At 34.8% G+C, this 18,049-nt stretch overlaps 3 protein-coding genes across 3 annotated transcripts; 1 reads left to right on the top strand and 2 right to left on the bottom strand.

Annotated features, from left to right (window-relative positions):
* The first annotated feature begins 621 nt into the window (after positions 1 to 621).
* On the top strand, positions 622 to 2,070 carry LOC137737693 (large ribosomal subunit protein eL34-like). The gene is made up of 4 exons (XM_068477238.1): positions 622 to 760; positions 959 to 1,038; positions 1,531 to 1,640; positions 1,736 to 2,070. The coding sequence occupies exons 1-4, from the start codon at positions 682 to 684 to the stop codon at positions 1,830 to 1,832; spliced, it is 366 nt and encodes a 121-aa protein (XP_068333339.1). The 5' UTR covers positions 622 to 681; the 3' UTR covers positions 1,833 to 2,070.
* A 1,610-nt stretch (positions 2,071 to 3,680) lies between these two features.
* On the bottom strand, positions 3,681 to 5,665 carry LOC137736709 (protein FEZ-like). Its single transcript, XM_068475947.1, has 3 exons — positions 5,352 to 5,665; positions 4,716 to 5,038; positions 3,681 to 4,568 (listed from the first exon to the last, which is right to left on the bottom strand). The coding sequence occupies exons 1-3, from the start codon at positions 5,539 to 5,541 to the stop codon at positions 3,681 to 3,683; spliced, it is 1,401 nt and encodes a 466-aa protein (XP_068332048.1). The 5' UTR covers positions 5,542 to 5,665.
* Positions 5,666 to 9,427: 3,762 nt separating this feature from the next.
* Positions 9,428 to 12,610, bottom strand: LOC137737849 (uncharacterized). The gene is made up of 10 exons (XM_068477418.1): positions 12,279 to 12,610; positions 12,098 to 12,189; positions 11,879 to 11,986; positions 11,685 to 11,767; positions 11,154 to 11,287; positions 10,959 to 11,008; positions 10,782 to 10,874; positions 10,170 to 10,261; positions 9,947 to 10,053; positions 9,428 to 9,825 (listed from the first exon to the last, which is right to left on the bottom strand). The coding sequence occupies exons 1-10, from the start codon at positions 12,555 to 12,557 to the stop codon at positions 9,784 to 9,786; spliced, it is 1,080 nt and encodes a 359-aa protein (XP_068333519.1). The 5' UTR covers positions 12,558 to 12,610; the 3' UTR covers positions 9,428 to 9,783.
* Positions 12,611 to 18,049: the final 5,439 nt, after the last annotated feature.

Here is an 18,049-nt window from a genome sequence, read left to right as displayed (position 1 = left end):
TCATTATATACTTATAATCATAATCATAACAATTTAGAACGTACCTGTCAAACCTATTCATAATACACACGCATGTAAAGATGAGACATCAACATTTGAAACTAGACTCATACCATCCCATTACACAAGTTCGATTGGTTCAAAAATATGATTTTAATCCAACGAATGCGATTTGTTTGTTTCTTTTAACCATCAAATCTATGTAGAATCGAATTTAGTTCATATCTAAAAAATGAAGACCGTATATGCCCCCAGACCAAATTATACCTTGTAGTGCAACTTGTTGTTATAATGATTTTGACACAAATGATATTTTACCGGAAAAGAGATTCGAACTTACTTCAAAATAGAAAAACGCTATTATAACCAACTTGACTACGATTAGATCGACTGATACGATGATTTAAGTTGCCTAACATCTGCAAGATAGTTACTTGATCCAAAACAATGTCCGATAGGGTTTAGTGGGCCTAACTAGCCCAATACATTACCACAGTGGGCCTAGCCAGCAGTCCAGTTTTTTATTAAAACGACATCGCATCAAATCATTGGTGGCAGTGAAGCAAAGATCTAATTACAACCCTCCGATCTTATGCAAATCCATTAAATAATTGTTCGTATAAAGCCTTTCATCTTCGACAAAACCCTAGACTGAGTGACAGCTGAAACTCGATTGCAAAAATGGTGCAGCGTCTCACATATCGCGCCCGGCACAGCTACGCCACCAAATCCAACCAGCACAGGATCGTCAAAACCCCTGGTAAGCTAAATATTACTGCTCTTAAACCCTAATTCTGTTCGCTTCCTTTTTGGGTCAAATTTGTGTGTATTTGCATATGAAATGTTGGATTAAGATGGTTTTTTGAGATTAAGATTGTATTTTGATTTGTGGGTTTTGTTTAATATGTGTTAATTGAAGTTCTGGTGCTTTTATTGATGATTGTTTTGGGTGTTACAGGAGGGAAGCTAGTGTACCAGACCACTAAGAAGAGGGCAAGCGGGCCCAAGTGCCCTGTTACCGGCAAGAGGATTCAAGGGGTATGTATTTGCCTTGTTTAAAATCGAAATGTTGTGTTTGTTTTCACATTTTGTGTTGATTTAATAGGATTTCGTTGTTAGTTTCGTATCCGTTGTATTTTTGTGGATTCCCACTTCCCAGTGTTTTGCATTTGCAAATGAATGAAAGTTTAGTTCTTTTACTTAGCGATATGCCGCAACGATAATGCCAGTTATTGGTAGGTTATGCATTAGAGTTGAAGCTACTATGTACGAAACTGTTGATCTACCCTCGTGTAATTGGATTCAAATAATTTGTGCTAGAATTATCAATATCATGCTCAGTTCACCATTGTGTGTAGAGATGAAACAGTTCAAGTTCTCGTGAATTTAACCTTTTCTCGAAGCTCGAAGTAAAAAGTACCCTTGAACTTATACATTCTGTTTGCAAAACAATATTGTGCATAATGATTGCGTAGTCCAGTTGCTTTAAGTTTGTTCTGAGTGGTGATACATTGTTGTCATTGTTTGTAGATCCCTCACTTGAGGCCTACTGAGTATAAGAGGTCCAGATTATCTAGGAATCGGAGGACTGTTAACCGAGCTTATGGAGGTGTATTGTCTGGAGGTGCTGTCAAAGAAAGGTTTGTGTATTGATTTCATTACAACATTTTCTTCTTCTTTTCATGTTATGTTGCACCGATGGGATTTAGACAAGTTGCTTTCTATTGGTTTGCAGGATCATCAGGGCCTTTCTGGTGGAGGAACAGAAGATTGTGAAAAAGGTGTTGAAGATCCAGAAGGCAAAGGAAAAGCAAGCTTCAAAGACCAAATGAAACTCTACCGAGTTCTAAGTAGCTTCAGACTACGCTGATTTTGGCTTATGGTGAGCTATGGGATCTAATTCGAGGTGTTCCAATTTGTACCTTTACATTTTGTTGTGGATGGTTTAAGTTATGATGTTAAGTACATTTTCTTCAGAAATCCATCCTACCATGGAATTTCCTGTTTTGTATTTCAGTGGTAACATATACGCTTTCGAATTATTTGTGTAGTGTCAGATTACTAGCTTTATTTGCGATTGTAGTTATGTCACGGTTTTTACATGTTTCTGCTTGTGAATGGTGGGAACTCTACATGTTTCATCTTGCCCCAGGGGACATAGAAGTGCAATTTTTCAAGGGAAACAGTAAATGACCACCTAGCTTCTGTCATGAAGTGAAAGTATTCGCAGTCTAATACAACAAGGGTTTTTCTACGTCTCCCTCAAGCACACAAGATCAAGCTGAAAAGCGCTTCAGCCTGGCGACCTATTTGTCGCGTCTCCTTGAACGGAGGATGGTCTTTGAGGTCATTCACCCAAGACAAAAGTGCCAGGGTCTTCGGGCCTCATGGAAAAACGGTACCAACAGCTCATGGAAGAGTGGTAGCAGCAGCCTTAATGGCACTCAGTCTTTCCCTTTGGTCCTCATAACAGTACTCCTGGTATGATCTGATCAATATCAGAACCACTTGTTTGTAGTTGGCAATTAGGAATCGCAGTGACGAAATTTCTCTGTGCAGGATGTCCCGTCTTTCTTTAAAAAGCGAGGCTTTCTTAGTTCGTCCTACCTTTAACATCCTACGGTTCCCAACTGTTTGAAGTGATTAAATATGACTCAAAAGTATGACAGATCATGATCATGCAGTAAAAAAGAGCAGGAACCCTTTTTCATCAATGTACTCGAGGATGACGGAGTGACTAGGTGATCTCGGTGATCGGGTTGCTTTCATGAATAAGAACAGGAACCCTTTTGTGGACATGATTGTAGGATAGCAGCAGCTCCCTCTCCCTCTCTCTCTCTCTCTCTCTCTCTCTCTCTCTCTCTCTCTCTCGCAACTTGGAAGAGGTCTAGAAAATTTTGGTCTTTTTTATGTTTTGAATGATACAAGAATATGTTTTGGTAAAATTCTCTTGGATAAAGAATAAGAAAAAATGAAAGTTGGGCTTAGACTGATATCCAAATGGGCCTATCTCAGCTTCACATTTTGCTCTCTCCACGTTCTAACGACTCTCATGAATATTTCGGCTCCGGATCCAATTGAAAGTACATACTCCCTTGGTTCTTGTCTCCCCCCATGTACCAAAAAGGTCATTATAAAGAGACAAACAAGACCAAACCTTCGACTGTTTTTTTACAAATTATTTACATTAAACTACAAGAAGGGAGATTCGAACACTGGATCTCAATTGCAAAGGCAAATACTCTTAATCAACTGAGTTACAAGCCACTTACAAACTTTCTCGTTAATTATCCCACCTATGCTCATTGCAAATCCTAATCCAATTTTTTGGTTTTTTTTGTTTTTGGGTCCAAGTATGATCCAATGCTTAGTACATATATAAAGCTTTCATCCAACATCCACGTTATTGCTTTGAACACAAAAAACAAAACATGTTGATTAATGTTTTTAGGTCTCTCGAGTCTGAGGACATGACTTAGTTAATTTGATAGAGGACCCCAAACATGTCAAACCTGATCAGCGTTCTATTTCCTTAATCATACACTTTGGAGTTCAATTAGCAAAAAGAATTCTACAAACACGAAACTTAATCAAATAATGAGCTATAGTCTATGGCTAGCACAAACTAAAAAGCTAAGAAACATTAGTAATTATGCAATGTTTCTAATTACGAGACAAGTTTAAGTATAGCATCTGGTTGTGGACATTTCAGTCGGACATGGCGAAGACTCCCACGTCAAACTTGACTTCCATGCATCCCCTCCTCCTACATCCACAGGCAAAGGCAAACTACTCATCAATGGAAACCCAATATTTGATCTCGCACTTGTCTCCCACTGTTGATCGTCTCTTTCTTCTGTCACGTTCGAGTTCACATTTTGAATGTTTTTAATCAACCCAGCTATATTGTCATAAACATTGCCAAGGTTATTATTACTTCCTTGCATGACCTCATGATGATGTGGCAATGCCATTGACGAAAAGCCTCCATTAGTAGTACTAAAGTCAAAATTAGTACTCTCTGCAGAGGCGCCCTTGACGTTGTTGCTGCCATTGTAATCTCCAAGCATCGAGGATGACATGTTTAACAACAACGAGGGCACATCCGCCGTGCATTTTGCCGCTGATTGTCCGGATGAAGTTTCTAGAGGTGATGGAAATGGGAAGCTAGGGTTAGAAAAGTACCCTGATGATCCACTGGGAAAATTGGAGGAAATGGGAAAGTACTGATAGGGTAGTTTGACATTGCAACCCATCATCAGGGGGTTTACGGGTTTGTATGAGTTAAGATAAATATCTAGAGGGGATATGTTGCTTGTTGTGGATGAGATTTGTATGTCATTGTTGTTGCCAGAGAAGTCGGTTTTAGATGTCAGTATTGACATGCTCTCTGAACTAAACTCATGATGTTGATGAGTTGTATTGTGTGCACCTTTGGAGCCTAACATATGATCACCAAATGTGTTTGTTTCAGGCAAGACAGACACCCAAGAGTGATGAGAAAGGGCTTTTTGGTGCGCATTACTTGAATTTGTTTTCTTAAATATCCTGCATATTGCCCATGAATCCTGCAATGTGTATATATTAGCATCGGAAATGTTTTTGTCAACTAATCTCACAAGTTTGACAGCAGATTGAGAGTTTAACAATATAACAATCAAATATTTAGTGAAAATAATGATGCATATATAGAAAAATAGTTTTTCTTTGCTTACATTTGCAGGAATAGTTTTGTCCATGAACGGTGATGATCTCTTTGGTGGGAGTGAATCCGTGAGAGAAGGTAAACGAAACTCATGCATCATCCAGTCGGTTTTGACCCCTTTGGCAGCTCTTCCTTTGTAGAAAACAAGAGATTTCTTCAACCCAATACACTTGGAGGAACTACATGCACCTTCGGATGAGTAGATGGGACGGTCGGTTCCTGTTGCTTTCCAGAATCCGGCTCCGGTAACCCTGTTAGGCCTTGTGCTGTTTCTGTATTTTCTGTCCCTTGGACAGTAGAAATACCACTCCTTCTCCCCAGAAGCTGCCAGCTCTACACATATCATGCAAAAAAGTTAGTTAAAAAGTTTATGGCTAACCTGTTCAAAACAGATGCAACTAAAGCCCTTGTATATTCTAAACAAATTAGGAAGTGAAACCCTAACCTAAAAACAGAGATTACATACACACAAACATATATAATAGATATATATTAGGTTCAAAACTTCTATGTAATAGTGTTAAAAACATAGTGGGCATATCAAAGAACACATAAGAGAGAAAAAGCTGCTATATAATTAATATTACTCAGATGGAAGTTCTTTTAGTCATGCATGAATATGTAAGATTATGTTTTGAAAAATTACTTGGAAGATCCCAGGGGTCAAATTTATAGATGTCGAGTTGCTTGATGAGCTCAATAGAAAGGGGCCTCTGCTGAACCTTCCTCTTGAGATAAAACCCTACCAGCTCCTCATCAGTTGGATGAAAACGAAACCCTGGCAGCATGACTTCATCCATTTTTTCTCCTCCAATATTATCACTTCTCGCATCCATTTTTTTCTACAAAGCCCTGAAGTGCTGGTAGGTATATACTGCTTCTCAATAACTATTTAAAGTTACCCAACAGTGAGAAACTGAAGAAATTAATGTTAAGGTTAATTACAGTGCTCCTGTGTGCATATATAACACCTGAATATGCTTGAAACTGCAGTAAGACGCAAACCCTAGCTGTAGCTAGAAAAGATAAACACACAGAACGAGAACGAAGAAGAAGAAGAGGTAAGGAGGTGGAGTGAAAGCAACGAGTTCAAGATGGCGGTGAGGGTTTGGAGTTAATTTGTAGGGAAAATATATGCTTCCTGAGGAGGGTTCTGCCTCCGAAGGATCAGCCGCCTTTTCTGGTGACTTAATATATATGAGTGTGTGTGTCTTGCGAGGATCACGTTGGCTACTTCACAGTCTCAGACAGCAGTACAGATTGAAATTAAATTAGAAGGGAGCTCTTAAATATTGGAATCAAAATCAAATTAAAATTACACCTACCAAGAAAAAAATTAAAGCTGAAAGTCAAGAAAATAGATTTCCACAAGAAGACCCTTATTTCTAACTTGGACCTTAATGAACCCAATTTAGGGTTTTGTTTATTAATCCAAGTATTGGAATCTCAAGGAAACCCACCCATTATCACCACCAACTTATAGGGATTATGAATCTTTTTTTATTAAATAATATTTCTTAAATATATATGCTTTTCAATAAAAGTGTTTTCTACATATATTCATCCAAACTACGAAAATGAGCATTCTAAGTTCCATACAGGGATGATCACACTACTGTAGAGAACTTGACTAGCCCTGATCTTCTCCTCAACTATTAGAACGAGAGATTTGAACTTGAAAAAACACACTAGTGTGACCAACTTAATTAAGTTTAATCTACAAAGATTGTTTATTAGTAATAATTAAGTTTTGCTCTATCCACTACAAATCAAGACAAGGAAAACTTCCAAGCAAGTACTAGTTTTTAAATTTGAGGTGTTTGAATTGGTGTTTAGAAGCGTGGACCTGAGCCAACCTCCAAGACAATGCTCAAACAGTATCAATATTTTAGAACTTGAATTCCTATGAGAGGACTTATTAGGATCCCATCATTATAATTAAGTGATATTATATTAGTTTCTCAGAATCCGAAATTCCCGTTTCTATTCCATTCCCAGAGCTTCTATTCCACTGACTTTGTCAGGTTCAATAGGTTGAATAACTTTAGCGTTATTATCTCACTCATCTGCAGGTTTATCAGCTGGCTATTACCCTCCAAATCTAGCCAATATGGACCACTTGCCCTGGATAGAATACACAATACAGGTTACGTTTTACATGTAGATATGGTGAAATTATGTGTTTGACCTTTCAGGAAAATCGTTCCACCTATCTTTCAGAAACTGATCAGAGTCAGAGGCTTAATTAAGTTAATTAATTAGTATTTACTCATCTTATCTGGAAATTTCAAATTAATTACAATAGTTTTTACAGGTAGTAGGAAAGCTAATCCCTCAATGATTATGTTGATGGTTATATGTTAAATATACAACTTCTTGCCCGTGTTCCCCTCAATTTTTTCTTTTCTAATTTTCCGTGCTGTAATGGATGTTTAATTTTGTGTCACTATAGTTATATAACTTCATGATTATATATGATGAAAACTATAGAAAAGCAGATTTCAACCCAATTGCATTAGAATATTTTAGGAAAAACCCACACATCTTTTGACTATTTTTTTCATGTTAAAAAATATATCATATTGAGATAATGAGGGCAATTAATAGCTTAGAGTTCTCATTTATGATTTTGTTTCATGCCTACTTTACCCTCTACAGTTTTTCTTTGTCAGCAGTACTTTTCTAATTTAATGTTATTTATGTGGTACAAATTGATTTTTAGCTTAAAAATCAATAGATTTGAGTCTTATATATTAGTAGTGTGGATTGGTTTGATACCAAATGTGTAGGTAATGTGGATGAGGTTGAGATCGAAAGTGTAGGTAATGTGGATATATAGGTTTTGATACCTATCGCATGGAGGTGACGTAGATAGGATTTGCTTACCTGTGATAAGGTTTCAATTGACTAAACATACTAAGTGTCCATGTGTTCATTGTATTTGGATGTTTTTAAGAGACATTTTATATACCTCAACATTAGGTTTTATGACTGTCTTTTTTTTTTTTTTTTTACAAACGATAGGACAATCTATATTAACCTATAAAGAAGGTGATTCGAATATGGGACCTCCGGTGCAAGGGCGAATGCTCTTAACCAACTAAATTACAAGCCATTTGCAATAGGTTTTATGACTATATATGATGAAAAATACAAGTTATACAATACAACTACATGATTAAGTGACTGAAAAAAAAAATTGCCACATTCAAGTCCTGTTATTAGTGTAAATAGCCAACTTATTTATTATTTCACAATGTCATTTTTTTTAAAGAGAAATGCTAAGGAGGCTCTCTCAAAAGTGAGAAATATAAGGTGATAGAGTTTAGAAAGAGTCTCACTCATGAACGTCTCCTTTGCATTTTTTTTTAATTCTAAACTTCATCCCAAAGTCAAAACTAATATCACTAGACCAGTTACAATGAATATTAACTTGCCAAGTATTTCACAAAAATCGTATCTTATAATTGCTTGTTGTATCGTAATAAGCATATATGGGTTGGGAAAGAAAGCTATAGGTTTTTAACACTTAAGTAATAATACAATCATCAACAGCCACATTATTTAGTTTACAAAATTTGGTTTAAGAATTTGATCTCCTTAGCATTGTCTTTTGTTAATTAATCTGATATTATTTATTAGTTTTATGAATACCTTGTCTAAGCGAAATACTTGAGGTGTGAGGCAATAATATGTTACTAAGGGACCAGGCTCATTTTTTAAAATAAATATTAATCAGTTTCAAAGTCCAGTTGGCAAGTGTACTCTAGTAATCAAGTATTTAAGGTGAAAAATGGGTTTTCACAGAGTCAAATGCCAAAACCTGGGGACTCCAAAGTCAGTGTAACTCCCCAAATTTCTTACCCTCGGTTGGAACCCATTTTGTCTGCTGATTGACCTAGAATTACTTCCCCAAGCATGCAACCAAAGTCTTTAAAAAAAAGGGTCAAACTCTTCAACCCCAAGCATCTGTACACCTCTTTCTTCGTGAAACATTATAAACCCCCCACACCCTTCCATTTCAACAATTCATTAACTCTACCATGTAAATTGGCAAAGGGCCAACCTAACACTCACTTAATAAGGTTTATGAATTTTACCAACCGCACTCACTTGTAATTGATGCCTAATGTTCATTAATATTCACTATCAGCTTATAATTGAAATGGTTAAGAGGTTTATTTATGTTCTCGAAAAATTATGTGTTCAAATTCTCCTTTAATATCGTTTGTATAAAAAAAAAATTGTTATTAACACTTTAAAAATCTCATTCTACACTCCTCACAAGTGTATTTTTCTTTTTAATTATAGAAAATTTAAAGTGCAAAATGAGATTTTTGGAATACTAATAGCAATTCCCAAAAAATTATGTATCTCATAATTACATCACTTAAATCCTAATATTTGCCTAGATTATGTTAATTTGTGTCACTGTGTGAACTGATGAAGGTGAATTGACCCTCTTACTTCGTTAAGAGGAAATAATTAGTTAAATCGGAATTTCAAGACTAAAGTATCTCACTTTTTATCTGGAATTGATACGATACTCTACTTAAGCTAATCTAAACTAAGAGGAAGGAGATTTATTTTCAAATGTATAAGATGTGCACATCTGTTCTAACCAATGCGCCCACGACCATTGCATAACCTTTCCAATTAAGAAGGTTGCATGTAAACAAGTGAGAAACACGGGCCAATGACATCTTGGAATACAACAATACTACTTATATCATAATATTTTCCTTCTTTATTTTCTCATTATTTTCTCTTTTGTTTGTACGTCTTCCTTGGAACTTAGTCAACAACCAAACCAAAAAAGAGAACTTAGTCAAACAAAAGTAATACACTATACGCCGTATATGGTATATATGAAAGCAATCCCACAGTACATTGTTTGTACGTTCTGTGTCACCACTGGTAGAGCCGAAAGTAGGTTTAATGCCTCTAATACATATTAACTTTTGCCTATTGATCTGGAACAAGCACCAAAAAGATTAAAGATCCTGATTTTTGACGACTTTTAAGCAATCCTCCGTGTCGATTACCATCAACGTAATACATATTCAACTACTATCCTATCAGGTTGTCTGCAACAGTTCCTTGATATCGTACCCTTGTAGCTGTCACATAAACAAGAAGATTGGTTTTAGCAAAGAGAAAGAGTACTTGATGCTTACCCTTCAGCTTCGGAATTCGGACTCATCTATAACCATAACTTACATACTCCGAAATCTTGTTTACCTGAAGGAAGGTCAGAAGCAAGATCACTCCTGAGTTCCAGAGAGCATGTATTGTGATGGGAGTTACAAGGTTGCGAGTTTGAGCATACGACAATCCCAGAGCAATGCCTATACAGACCATAAAGTATATGAGATAAAAATGTGTTTGATGAAACCTGAAGTACATTAATGTGCGCCCGAGGTGATGCACAAATATGATTTGATTTCTTTGGTAGACATGCTACCTAGCACAAACAGCTGGGGAAACTCTCCAGGAGTGAGATGTGCAAGTGCAAATACAGCTGCACTTATTACAATAGCCACTGGTGTAGGTACCCTGCAAAACACATTTTCAACGGCGATAAGATACTCACGAACGAACACTTGAGACCAACAAATGCAACTATACTAAAACAAGTGAAACTAAAATGTTTTAAACCCATGCTCAGCCAACTCCCCGAAACCTTATGTAAAAATTTTGTGTGATTCTGCCATTCTCCTACGTAAGTACCTCAAAAGCAGTTTCTTCTACCATATATTTCTTATCCTCTACACTATTCCGGCTTTGCTCTTGTTAGTAGAAATATCCGATTCTGGTTGATTAACTCAGAAAATAAGTTTTAGGAGTGAACCAAATCACATTGTCTGGATGGCAACTTCCTAGTTAAACTAGCCCACAATTTTCCAAAACTTATAACCAATTCTACGGGTAGTAATTACCGGGAATATTTATAAACAATTGCAGGCAAGCTTTGGGGAAGAACTGTGCACGTTTATTAGAGAAATTTAGATAGAAATACTCAATCATTTTAGCCATATTATGCAACTCTATTAAACAGAGAAAAAGGGAAGTATACCATTTAGTCATGGAGACCATAAAAAACCCACGAAACACAGTTTCTTCAAGAATTGGAGCCAAAACTCCAGTGATGCCTAGCAAGCAAGCAGTGCTGCAACCAACATTAACAAGAGCTTAATCAATTTGCTTAATCCTCAAGTTCTGGTGATGAAAAAGAAAGGACCTTGTAAAGTACCTAATACCGGAAGATCCAATCAGTGGAAGCAAACTTACGAGAGCGTCCTTCTAAAATCATGTCAAAATGAATAAAACATATAGTCATGTTAAAATTATAATTAAAACAAATAATTTGCTTATTATTTTAACCCAGTGTCCATTGCATCCTATAATGAGATAAAGAGATAATAAGATAAATTTGAATAATTCAAACCTCTCGTTCTGGGCTCTCCCCCCTCAACAAGGACAATGCAGCCCCTGTCACTGCAATAGCAGCTATGGCACCAACAAAACCAATCCCTGCCCACAATAGCCATCCCTTCTGTAGATTGAAAGGTTCCTTCAAATCTGAAACGGTAATAGCTCATTATCTCTTTATCAGAAATGGTAATAGCTAATTAACTCAATTGGCCACAGTCTAGATATAGGCTTTAACAAACCAGAATCTGGCAATAATGAGCTTTCAAATCTAAATTCCGCAACTATATGTTAACGGAAGAAATACAGATTACTATTCATTGCAACTCAACAAATCACACATTCTATATATAAGCTACAACAAGAGTTATCCCATTGAGACATTTACCAAAATAATGGTACAACGGGAACCCTTTGCCACCGCTTTGCATTGAAGCAATTAACAGTGAGCAGGGTGAACGACAATCCAACAAGAAGAAAATTTACGAGTGTGTTTGTGTTTGTGTTTTCGTTCTAGGATAAAGAAATAAATTGGAAAAATCAGTACCGTAGCGATAAACATCTTCAGGCAGTGGTTGATAAGTGTTGGCAACGGTATATAGAACAGCAAGTACAGCTGCAGTTGTAATACTAGCGAAACAATAACCAAAGCAATCAGACCATGTCGAAATTCGCAAAGCACGGTTATAAACACTGCAAAACAGCTCCTACAAGTAGAATTACAATGCGATTACGCATTACCCTTGATCAAGAAACAGTATCTCTGCCTTCTCATCCAAACTCAAATCCTGAATTCGAATGCCTAAATACGGTATAGCTGCTGCCTCTACCAGTCCTGTCAAAACAAAACTGCCTGGGACAAAAATTAATCTTTCGTCTTCTGAATTGTGATATATAATCCAGTATTGAATTAAGCACAATTATAGTAACATTAATAAGCTAATTAAACACTAAACCCACCTCAGCCCACAAGCAAGCGATGTTAACGACGCCGTTTGCCATTCCCAGGGCACATCCCACCGCTTCAAAATCCGCCACTGCGACTCATTTTCCTGATAATTTCACCCAAAGATGATTACTTTAAAGTTGAAACTCTCTCTTCTTAATCTGGGTTCTCTTGGTTGAAGCTGAAAGCGAGTACCTTTTCTTGGAAATCGCCTTTGGGCTTTCCTCCGCCGCTGAAAAAGCAAATGTACGGCGGATTTGTGACGTTTCTGGGCCATGAAAGCTGGGTCGATCGGCGCGGCGAGAAGCCGGCGGTGAAGCTTCTGCGACCGTCGAGAAAAAGGGAGGGGATTTGGGTTTTGGAGGAAGTTGGCTTGGGTGAGTCTGATAAGAAGGAGAAGGAAGATTGAGCTACAGATGTGAACAGCGTGCACACCATTGCTGGTTTTGATATTGTATTCGAACTTTTGAGCATGCAGAGAATTGCAGAGCAGCGGGAGAGACGACTGTTTGAGCAGAGGGATAAGGCTGGCCTGAGGTTTGCATAATTTCACTTTTCATCCCGTAATGTTTCTAAAATTGCATTGAGCTCCCTGTGAAATGTGAACAGATTGCTTGGGCCGTTTGGCTAAACTGTTTGATGGACTCCTCCGTTGTGGGCTGGTATGACTAGGCCTAGGTGGGCTTTTTGGTATTTTGGGCCTGAGGCCGATAATCCGCTGGCGAAGGCTTTCACTCAGATGCTTTTTAAATCGACTCGTTTGATAAACATTTCAATTTAGATTTTTAATTTTCTATTTAAAATTTAAAATTTCTTCTTCATATTTTCCCTTCACATCTTAAACATAATACATGAAAATCAAACCCTCAAAAACGATGTGGTTATAAAACGGGTTATTGACTTCTCAGTTGTACAACTGCTATTTGATACTTCAAAAAAGTTATCTTATACTCATCATTTATTTCTTTGTCATTTTGACCAAATGTACAAGTCAAGATGTAGTTTCATTGCTATAACTTTTACGTCTATAGTTGTGATTCTTGTAGCTGGCTCGAGCTTAAACATTTTTTTTTTTTGAGCAAAAATTATATTATAAACTATTCTAGTTTATGGTGAAAAGTTTGCTTTTTTTTTTTTTTTTAACAAAAGATATTATCTATACTAACTAAAAGCGAATGAGATTAACCTCACAATTGGCTACTAATAATGTGGTTAAATTCGTTTTTGATGAGAATCGAACCTATGAAATCTCACTTACAAATGAAAAATCTGAATTTAGATGCAATGAGGCAAACACTTTACCTTATCAAGTGCCCTAACTCACGTTTATCAGTATTAACATAAATTAATAAGCTATAATAATGCGCATGTCTTCGTCTGCATATTGATATAACCTCATGTTTTCTTTGTTGTCCGACCTAACATATGACCAAATGGACCACCATTTGTGATTAAATGGTTCCAAGCCAACTTCCCCCAAATTTAATTTCTGATTATAAATTATTGGAAATTGGAATGGAAGCTGTTAAGTAGGATCCTCTGATCATACTTTACTTTAATTGATAATTCATGTGGAATTGGAATAATTCAGCAGCTTGATCCGATCTAAATCCCGCAAACTCTCTGACCGATTGGAAAACCAGGGAACAAAGTGAGTTGCGTTCATGTTTTTGAGTCAAAATAAAATATGCATAAAGTCGTATAGGGCAAATAAAATAATGAGATTAAACTTGTATTGGTAGGGGAATGGGACATCATGGTCACCCACACGATCTCTAATCTACGTACAAAGCCGAAGTCCATTTAATATGTTTTTTTTTTAACATGTACGATATTATTTACGGTATGTGTGGGAAAGCAAGTCAATATTCATAGTAAACTAGCTATAATAATTTGATCTGAATTCTTTTTTAGCAAGAATCAAACCAAAAATAAAAATTAGACCGTAGTATAAAACGGTAAAAGCAATCCAATACTTACCAATTTTAGTAATTTTGAAAGGAGGTTTGAATTTATTAATGATGGTGTTGCTTGCCTCTTGCCGCCCTATCGGTATTTGATTCCTTTTTGTGTGTTGTATTTGTAATGATCCCATTGCCTATTGCTAAACCCACTAATCAATAACATGCCATTTGTACATTGAGCTTTTTTTTTTCCCCTCACCATCCTTAGGTAGTAAAAGTAGGCTTATTTTTTTTTCAATGATCCTTTCAACTCCATTTCATGCTTACTTTACTCTTTAAAATGAAAATATCGTCACTTCACATTCTAAAACTCAAGTTTCACTTTGACGAGATTCCTCCGTTTGATGAAAAGTTCGTCAAATATGCTGACATGCAAGGAATATTGCTGATGTGGCCTAATCTTTGAGAATGGTTGTCAATGAAAGAAGGGGACAAAGGGAAGAGAAAAAGGAGGGGAGTGCTGACATGCAAGGAATATTGCTGATGTGGCCTAATCTTTGAGAATGGTTGTCAATGAAAGAAGGGGACAAAGGGAAGAGAAAAAGGAGGGGAGAGAATCAGGATTATTTCAAATTAGGGACATGATTTTAGCATACTATTCTTTATGTGCGCACCCTATGTTTGTTTCTGACAATTAAATCAAAGTAAAGTAAAAAAAATAAAAACCAAACAAAAAGTGCAAATAATTTTTTGATTTGATCCTAAACCACCCCTCATAATTTATCTATGTTCATGGGAATTCTCAAATATTAAGAAAATTTGCTTTTTCACCTTTCATTATACACGGTACACAGTCGGCGACACTCAATGTTGAGATGGTCTATATGATAACTTGATCGATCGTGGTAGGCTTTAGCTTTAAGGATTTTGTTTGGATCAAACAAAATTCTGTACATCGGAGCAATTTGAACATCTCTAGATCTAATTTTTAAATGATGGTAAATTTAACTTTATGAAAGTCATGATTATTGAAATGGACTTTAATTATATAGGATTAAAGCTGATAAGTGTTATTTTATCAAACTTTGAAGAATGTAATAATGTATGAGAGTGGTGATCTATGTTAGGTGATACGCCATATGCCAATAAGTCGTCTTTGCCATCTCCTAAGAGAATCTGAGTGTTGGGTGAGGGTTTCGCCTAATCATTTTGGTTTTTAACTTTATACGTGAAAGTTAATCATTAATCAAAGAGTGCAACTTTGCTGTGATTGTCACTCTCGTTGACTATTATTAGATTAGTTTGGTTTAATTGATTTAATATACAGATCTCGAAATTAAAATTAACATAATTGAAATCAATAAAAGGATGAGCATCACTCTCAATCAGTGTTTAAAATATCGGTATTGGTAGAAATACAGATATGTAAATGAGATGAAATATCAACGGATACATCAAATATCGACATTGATGGAAATATCGATATGCATATTTAAAATGAAACTTTACGAATTGTTAAGCATTAGTTTGAACGAAATATAAGAGTTTCTCCAATATTAAACATATGTGTTAGAAAAAATAAAATATGGGAAAACTTGATATAAGTCCAATTTTTTGAACCAATAGTAGGAATAGTCCAGTTTATTAAAATAAGTCCAATTTGTTATATTTAATTATTTAATTATCAATAGTTATATGTTCAATGATAAGATTTATTATAAAAATCAAATTTCTTCCCAATTATCTCTTTGCTTATTTCTTTTTATTTATCTTTTTGTTATTTCTCGTTTTTCCTCCTACTTTAAACCCCATTTATAGATTTTATTTTTAATTTTTATAATCAACCTATATCACAGGTTAATTATATTTATCTACCTATATGACAAATTTTTTTTTTATAATCAACCTATCACAGATTAATGTGTCTTACTTGTAGGTATGTTATGTTTTTTCTACATTTTAATTAGGTTCATATCTCACGTATAGGTATTATATACATTCATATATTTGTTACTTGAGTTAGGGTATAATGTTTTGTAGATAAATTTATGCTAGTATATTAGTATTTTTGTTGTAAGATATTAAATATATTCATTTGGAGTTGGAAAATGCATAATATTAGAAGTTTTTAATTGATTTTTAATATTTTTTGAAAATATAAAATGAGTATAAAAGAAATAAAAACATATAATTAGATAACTGGACTCACTTCTAAAACACTCTACATTTTTGGACATGGATCTAAAAGTCCCTAGAAATATTGACGTTATATGTCGATTTTAGTCTAAACTTAAGAGTTTATTTGATATAAGATGAAGTTTAGACTTTGCCGCTTTATCCCATTTCCATATCTTTTTTCTGATTTTTTTATATTTCTATGGAAATATCAGCCGTTTTGAACAAATTTTAAATTCTACCCTCAATTCAAGGATGAAAAAGATACGCTCTTTAAAAAGTTGTTTTTATATCAAAAATGATATTTGTACACCATATATTAGTGAATTCTATCTCTACTAAAATGAGAATACAAACGTTTTTATATCAAAAATGCTATTTGTACCCCATATATTAGTGAATTCTATCTCTAGTAAACGAGAATACAAACGATGTAGCACTTACTCTTTTTCATATATAAATTCCCCCATTAATACCAGAATTTCCGCTCTATCCAACGACCAAAAATCGTGGAGAACCCCCTAATCCCCAGTCTTGCCATTTGTCTCTCCATCGTCGGGTGTTGGCATCGAACCTTAATTGCCGCGTGGGTCCCAAGCACCGTCAAGCTCCAAACACTGTTTTTTGTTTGTTGGACTCCAGGCACTTCATAATTTTAATAAAAAGTTTACCCAAAATATAGACGTTCTGTCATACTTCACTTAAGCTAAGCAGGAAAACATGAGCTACTTAGTATTACGATATAGTGATATTTCTCTTTACTAATAAGTAAAAATTCTTAAGTTTGATTTTTTTTTAAAAAGACGAATTTGAACTATATTATTGTACATACAAATACGAGTAATGTGCTTCACATTCATGATTAAATTATTTATAAACATAACAGATGCTAAGAAAGATAAAAATTAAACTTGGTACTTCAAATACAAGAGCTGTTTAGTTTTTTTGAATGAAGATAAATGCTATTTGCAAACTCTTTCTTGTAATTTAGATTACTCTAACTTAGACTCCCTTGCAAAAAGAATATATCTCCACTAATTAATAAAACACTCATTCAACCAATACCTTATGAAATTACTAGTTTAACCCTCTAATTAAAACAGAATATGAATAAGAAATATGGGACATAAATGTAATTTCACACAATCAAATTTTGTTATTTTTTTTCAAAACCTCACCTACATGTGATGTTAAAATACCTCAAATATTAAAAAAATAAAAAAAAAACTAAAAACAAAAACCTACCACTTCCTCCCACGTTATCTCTCTCTCTCTCTCTCCTTCTTATTTTCTAAAAGAATGTGTTCATACACACAAAGTGTGTAGGCAAATACTAATATTAATGATGAAAACATATAATTTATTTATATTATTTTGTCGTTTATGGGTTAAATAACGTGTCTTGTTAGAATGAATTTCATTACTTTGCAAGATGTCGTTTTTTTTTTAACAAAGCGAGATCTAAATTCCTATAATATTTAGAAAAAAAAAAGTATATATTGTCCGATTAATTGGCTTAAGGCATACTGCGTACATAGTTAGTAAAATACATAACAAATATAATACATTAAAATTGTGCGTATTATTCAACAACTTTGTTAAAAAAAACATTTTGAAAACATTAGCCACGTTTAAAATTTAATATTAAATTTATATATTTTCAATATCATATTAAAATTACGTATAAAATTGTGAATTTTGTATATTTTATTAAAAATGTGTCAAAATAATGCGTATTAAACGTAAAAAAATATGTTCGCACGTGTATAAACATGTATGGTACGTTTGAGTTATAAAAGACATGCAATTTAACGAACCATTAAAACATCTTAAAAAATAAAACTATTTAAAAAAATACATTTGTATGTGTATAAGATACTCAAATTT

The sequence above is a fragment of the Pyrus communis genome, chromosome 6, assembly GCF_963583255.1.
Source record: "Pyrus communis chromosome 6, drPyrComm1.1, whole genome shotgun sequence".
NCBI classification, from domain to species: domain Eukaryota; kingdom Viridiplantae; phylum Streptophyta; class Magnoliopsida; order Rosales; family Rosaceae; genus Pyrus; species Pyrus communis.
Note: the sequence above shows the minus strand (reverse complement) of the source record. Positions and strands in the feature narration are given on the sequence as shown.

Coding starts and splice junctions, on each gene's coding strand:
- LOC137737693 (XM_068477238.1), top strand. CDS start 682: ATGGTGCAGCGTCTCACATATCGCGCCCGGCACAGCTACGCCACCAAA. Junction 1,039..1,530: donor CCGGCAAGAGGATTCAAGGG/GTATGTATTTGC, acceptor CATTGTTTGTAG/ATCCCTCACTTGAGGCCTAC. Junction 1,641..1,735: donor GGAGGTGCTGTCAAAGAAAG/GTTTGTGTATTG, acceptor ATTGGTTTGCAG/GATCATCAGGGCCTTTCTGG.
- LOC137737849 (XM_068477418.1), bottom strand. CDS start 12,557: ATGCTCAAAAGTTCGAATACAATATCAAAACCAGCAATGGTGTGCACG. Junction 12,190..12,278: donor AAGGCGATTTCCAAGAAAAG/GTACTCGCTTTC, acceptor TGAAATTATCAG/GAAAATGAGTCGCAGTGGCG. Junction 11,288..11,684: donor TGAAGATGTTTATCGCTACG/GTACTGATTTTT, acceptor TTACCGTTTCAG/ATTTGAAGGAACCTTTCAAT.
- LOC137736709 (XM_068475947.1), bottom strand. CDS start 5,541: ATGGATGCGAGAAGTGATAATATTGGAGGAGAAAAAATGGATGAAGTC. Junction 5,039..5,351: donor TGACCCCTGGGATCTTCCAA/GTAATTTTTCAA, acceptor TGATATGTGTAG/AGCTGGCAGCTTCTGGGGAG. Junction 4,569..4,715: donor ACAAAACTATTCCTGCAAAT/GTAAGCAAAGAA, acceptor TACACATTGCAG/GATTCATGGGCAATATGCAG.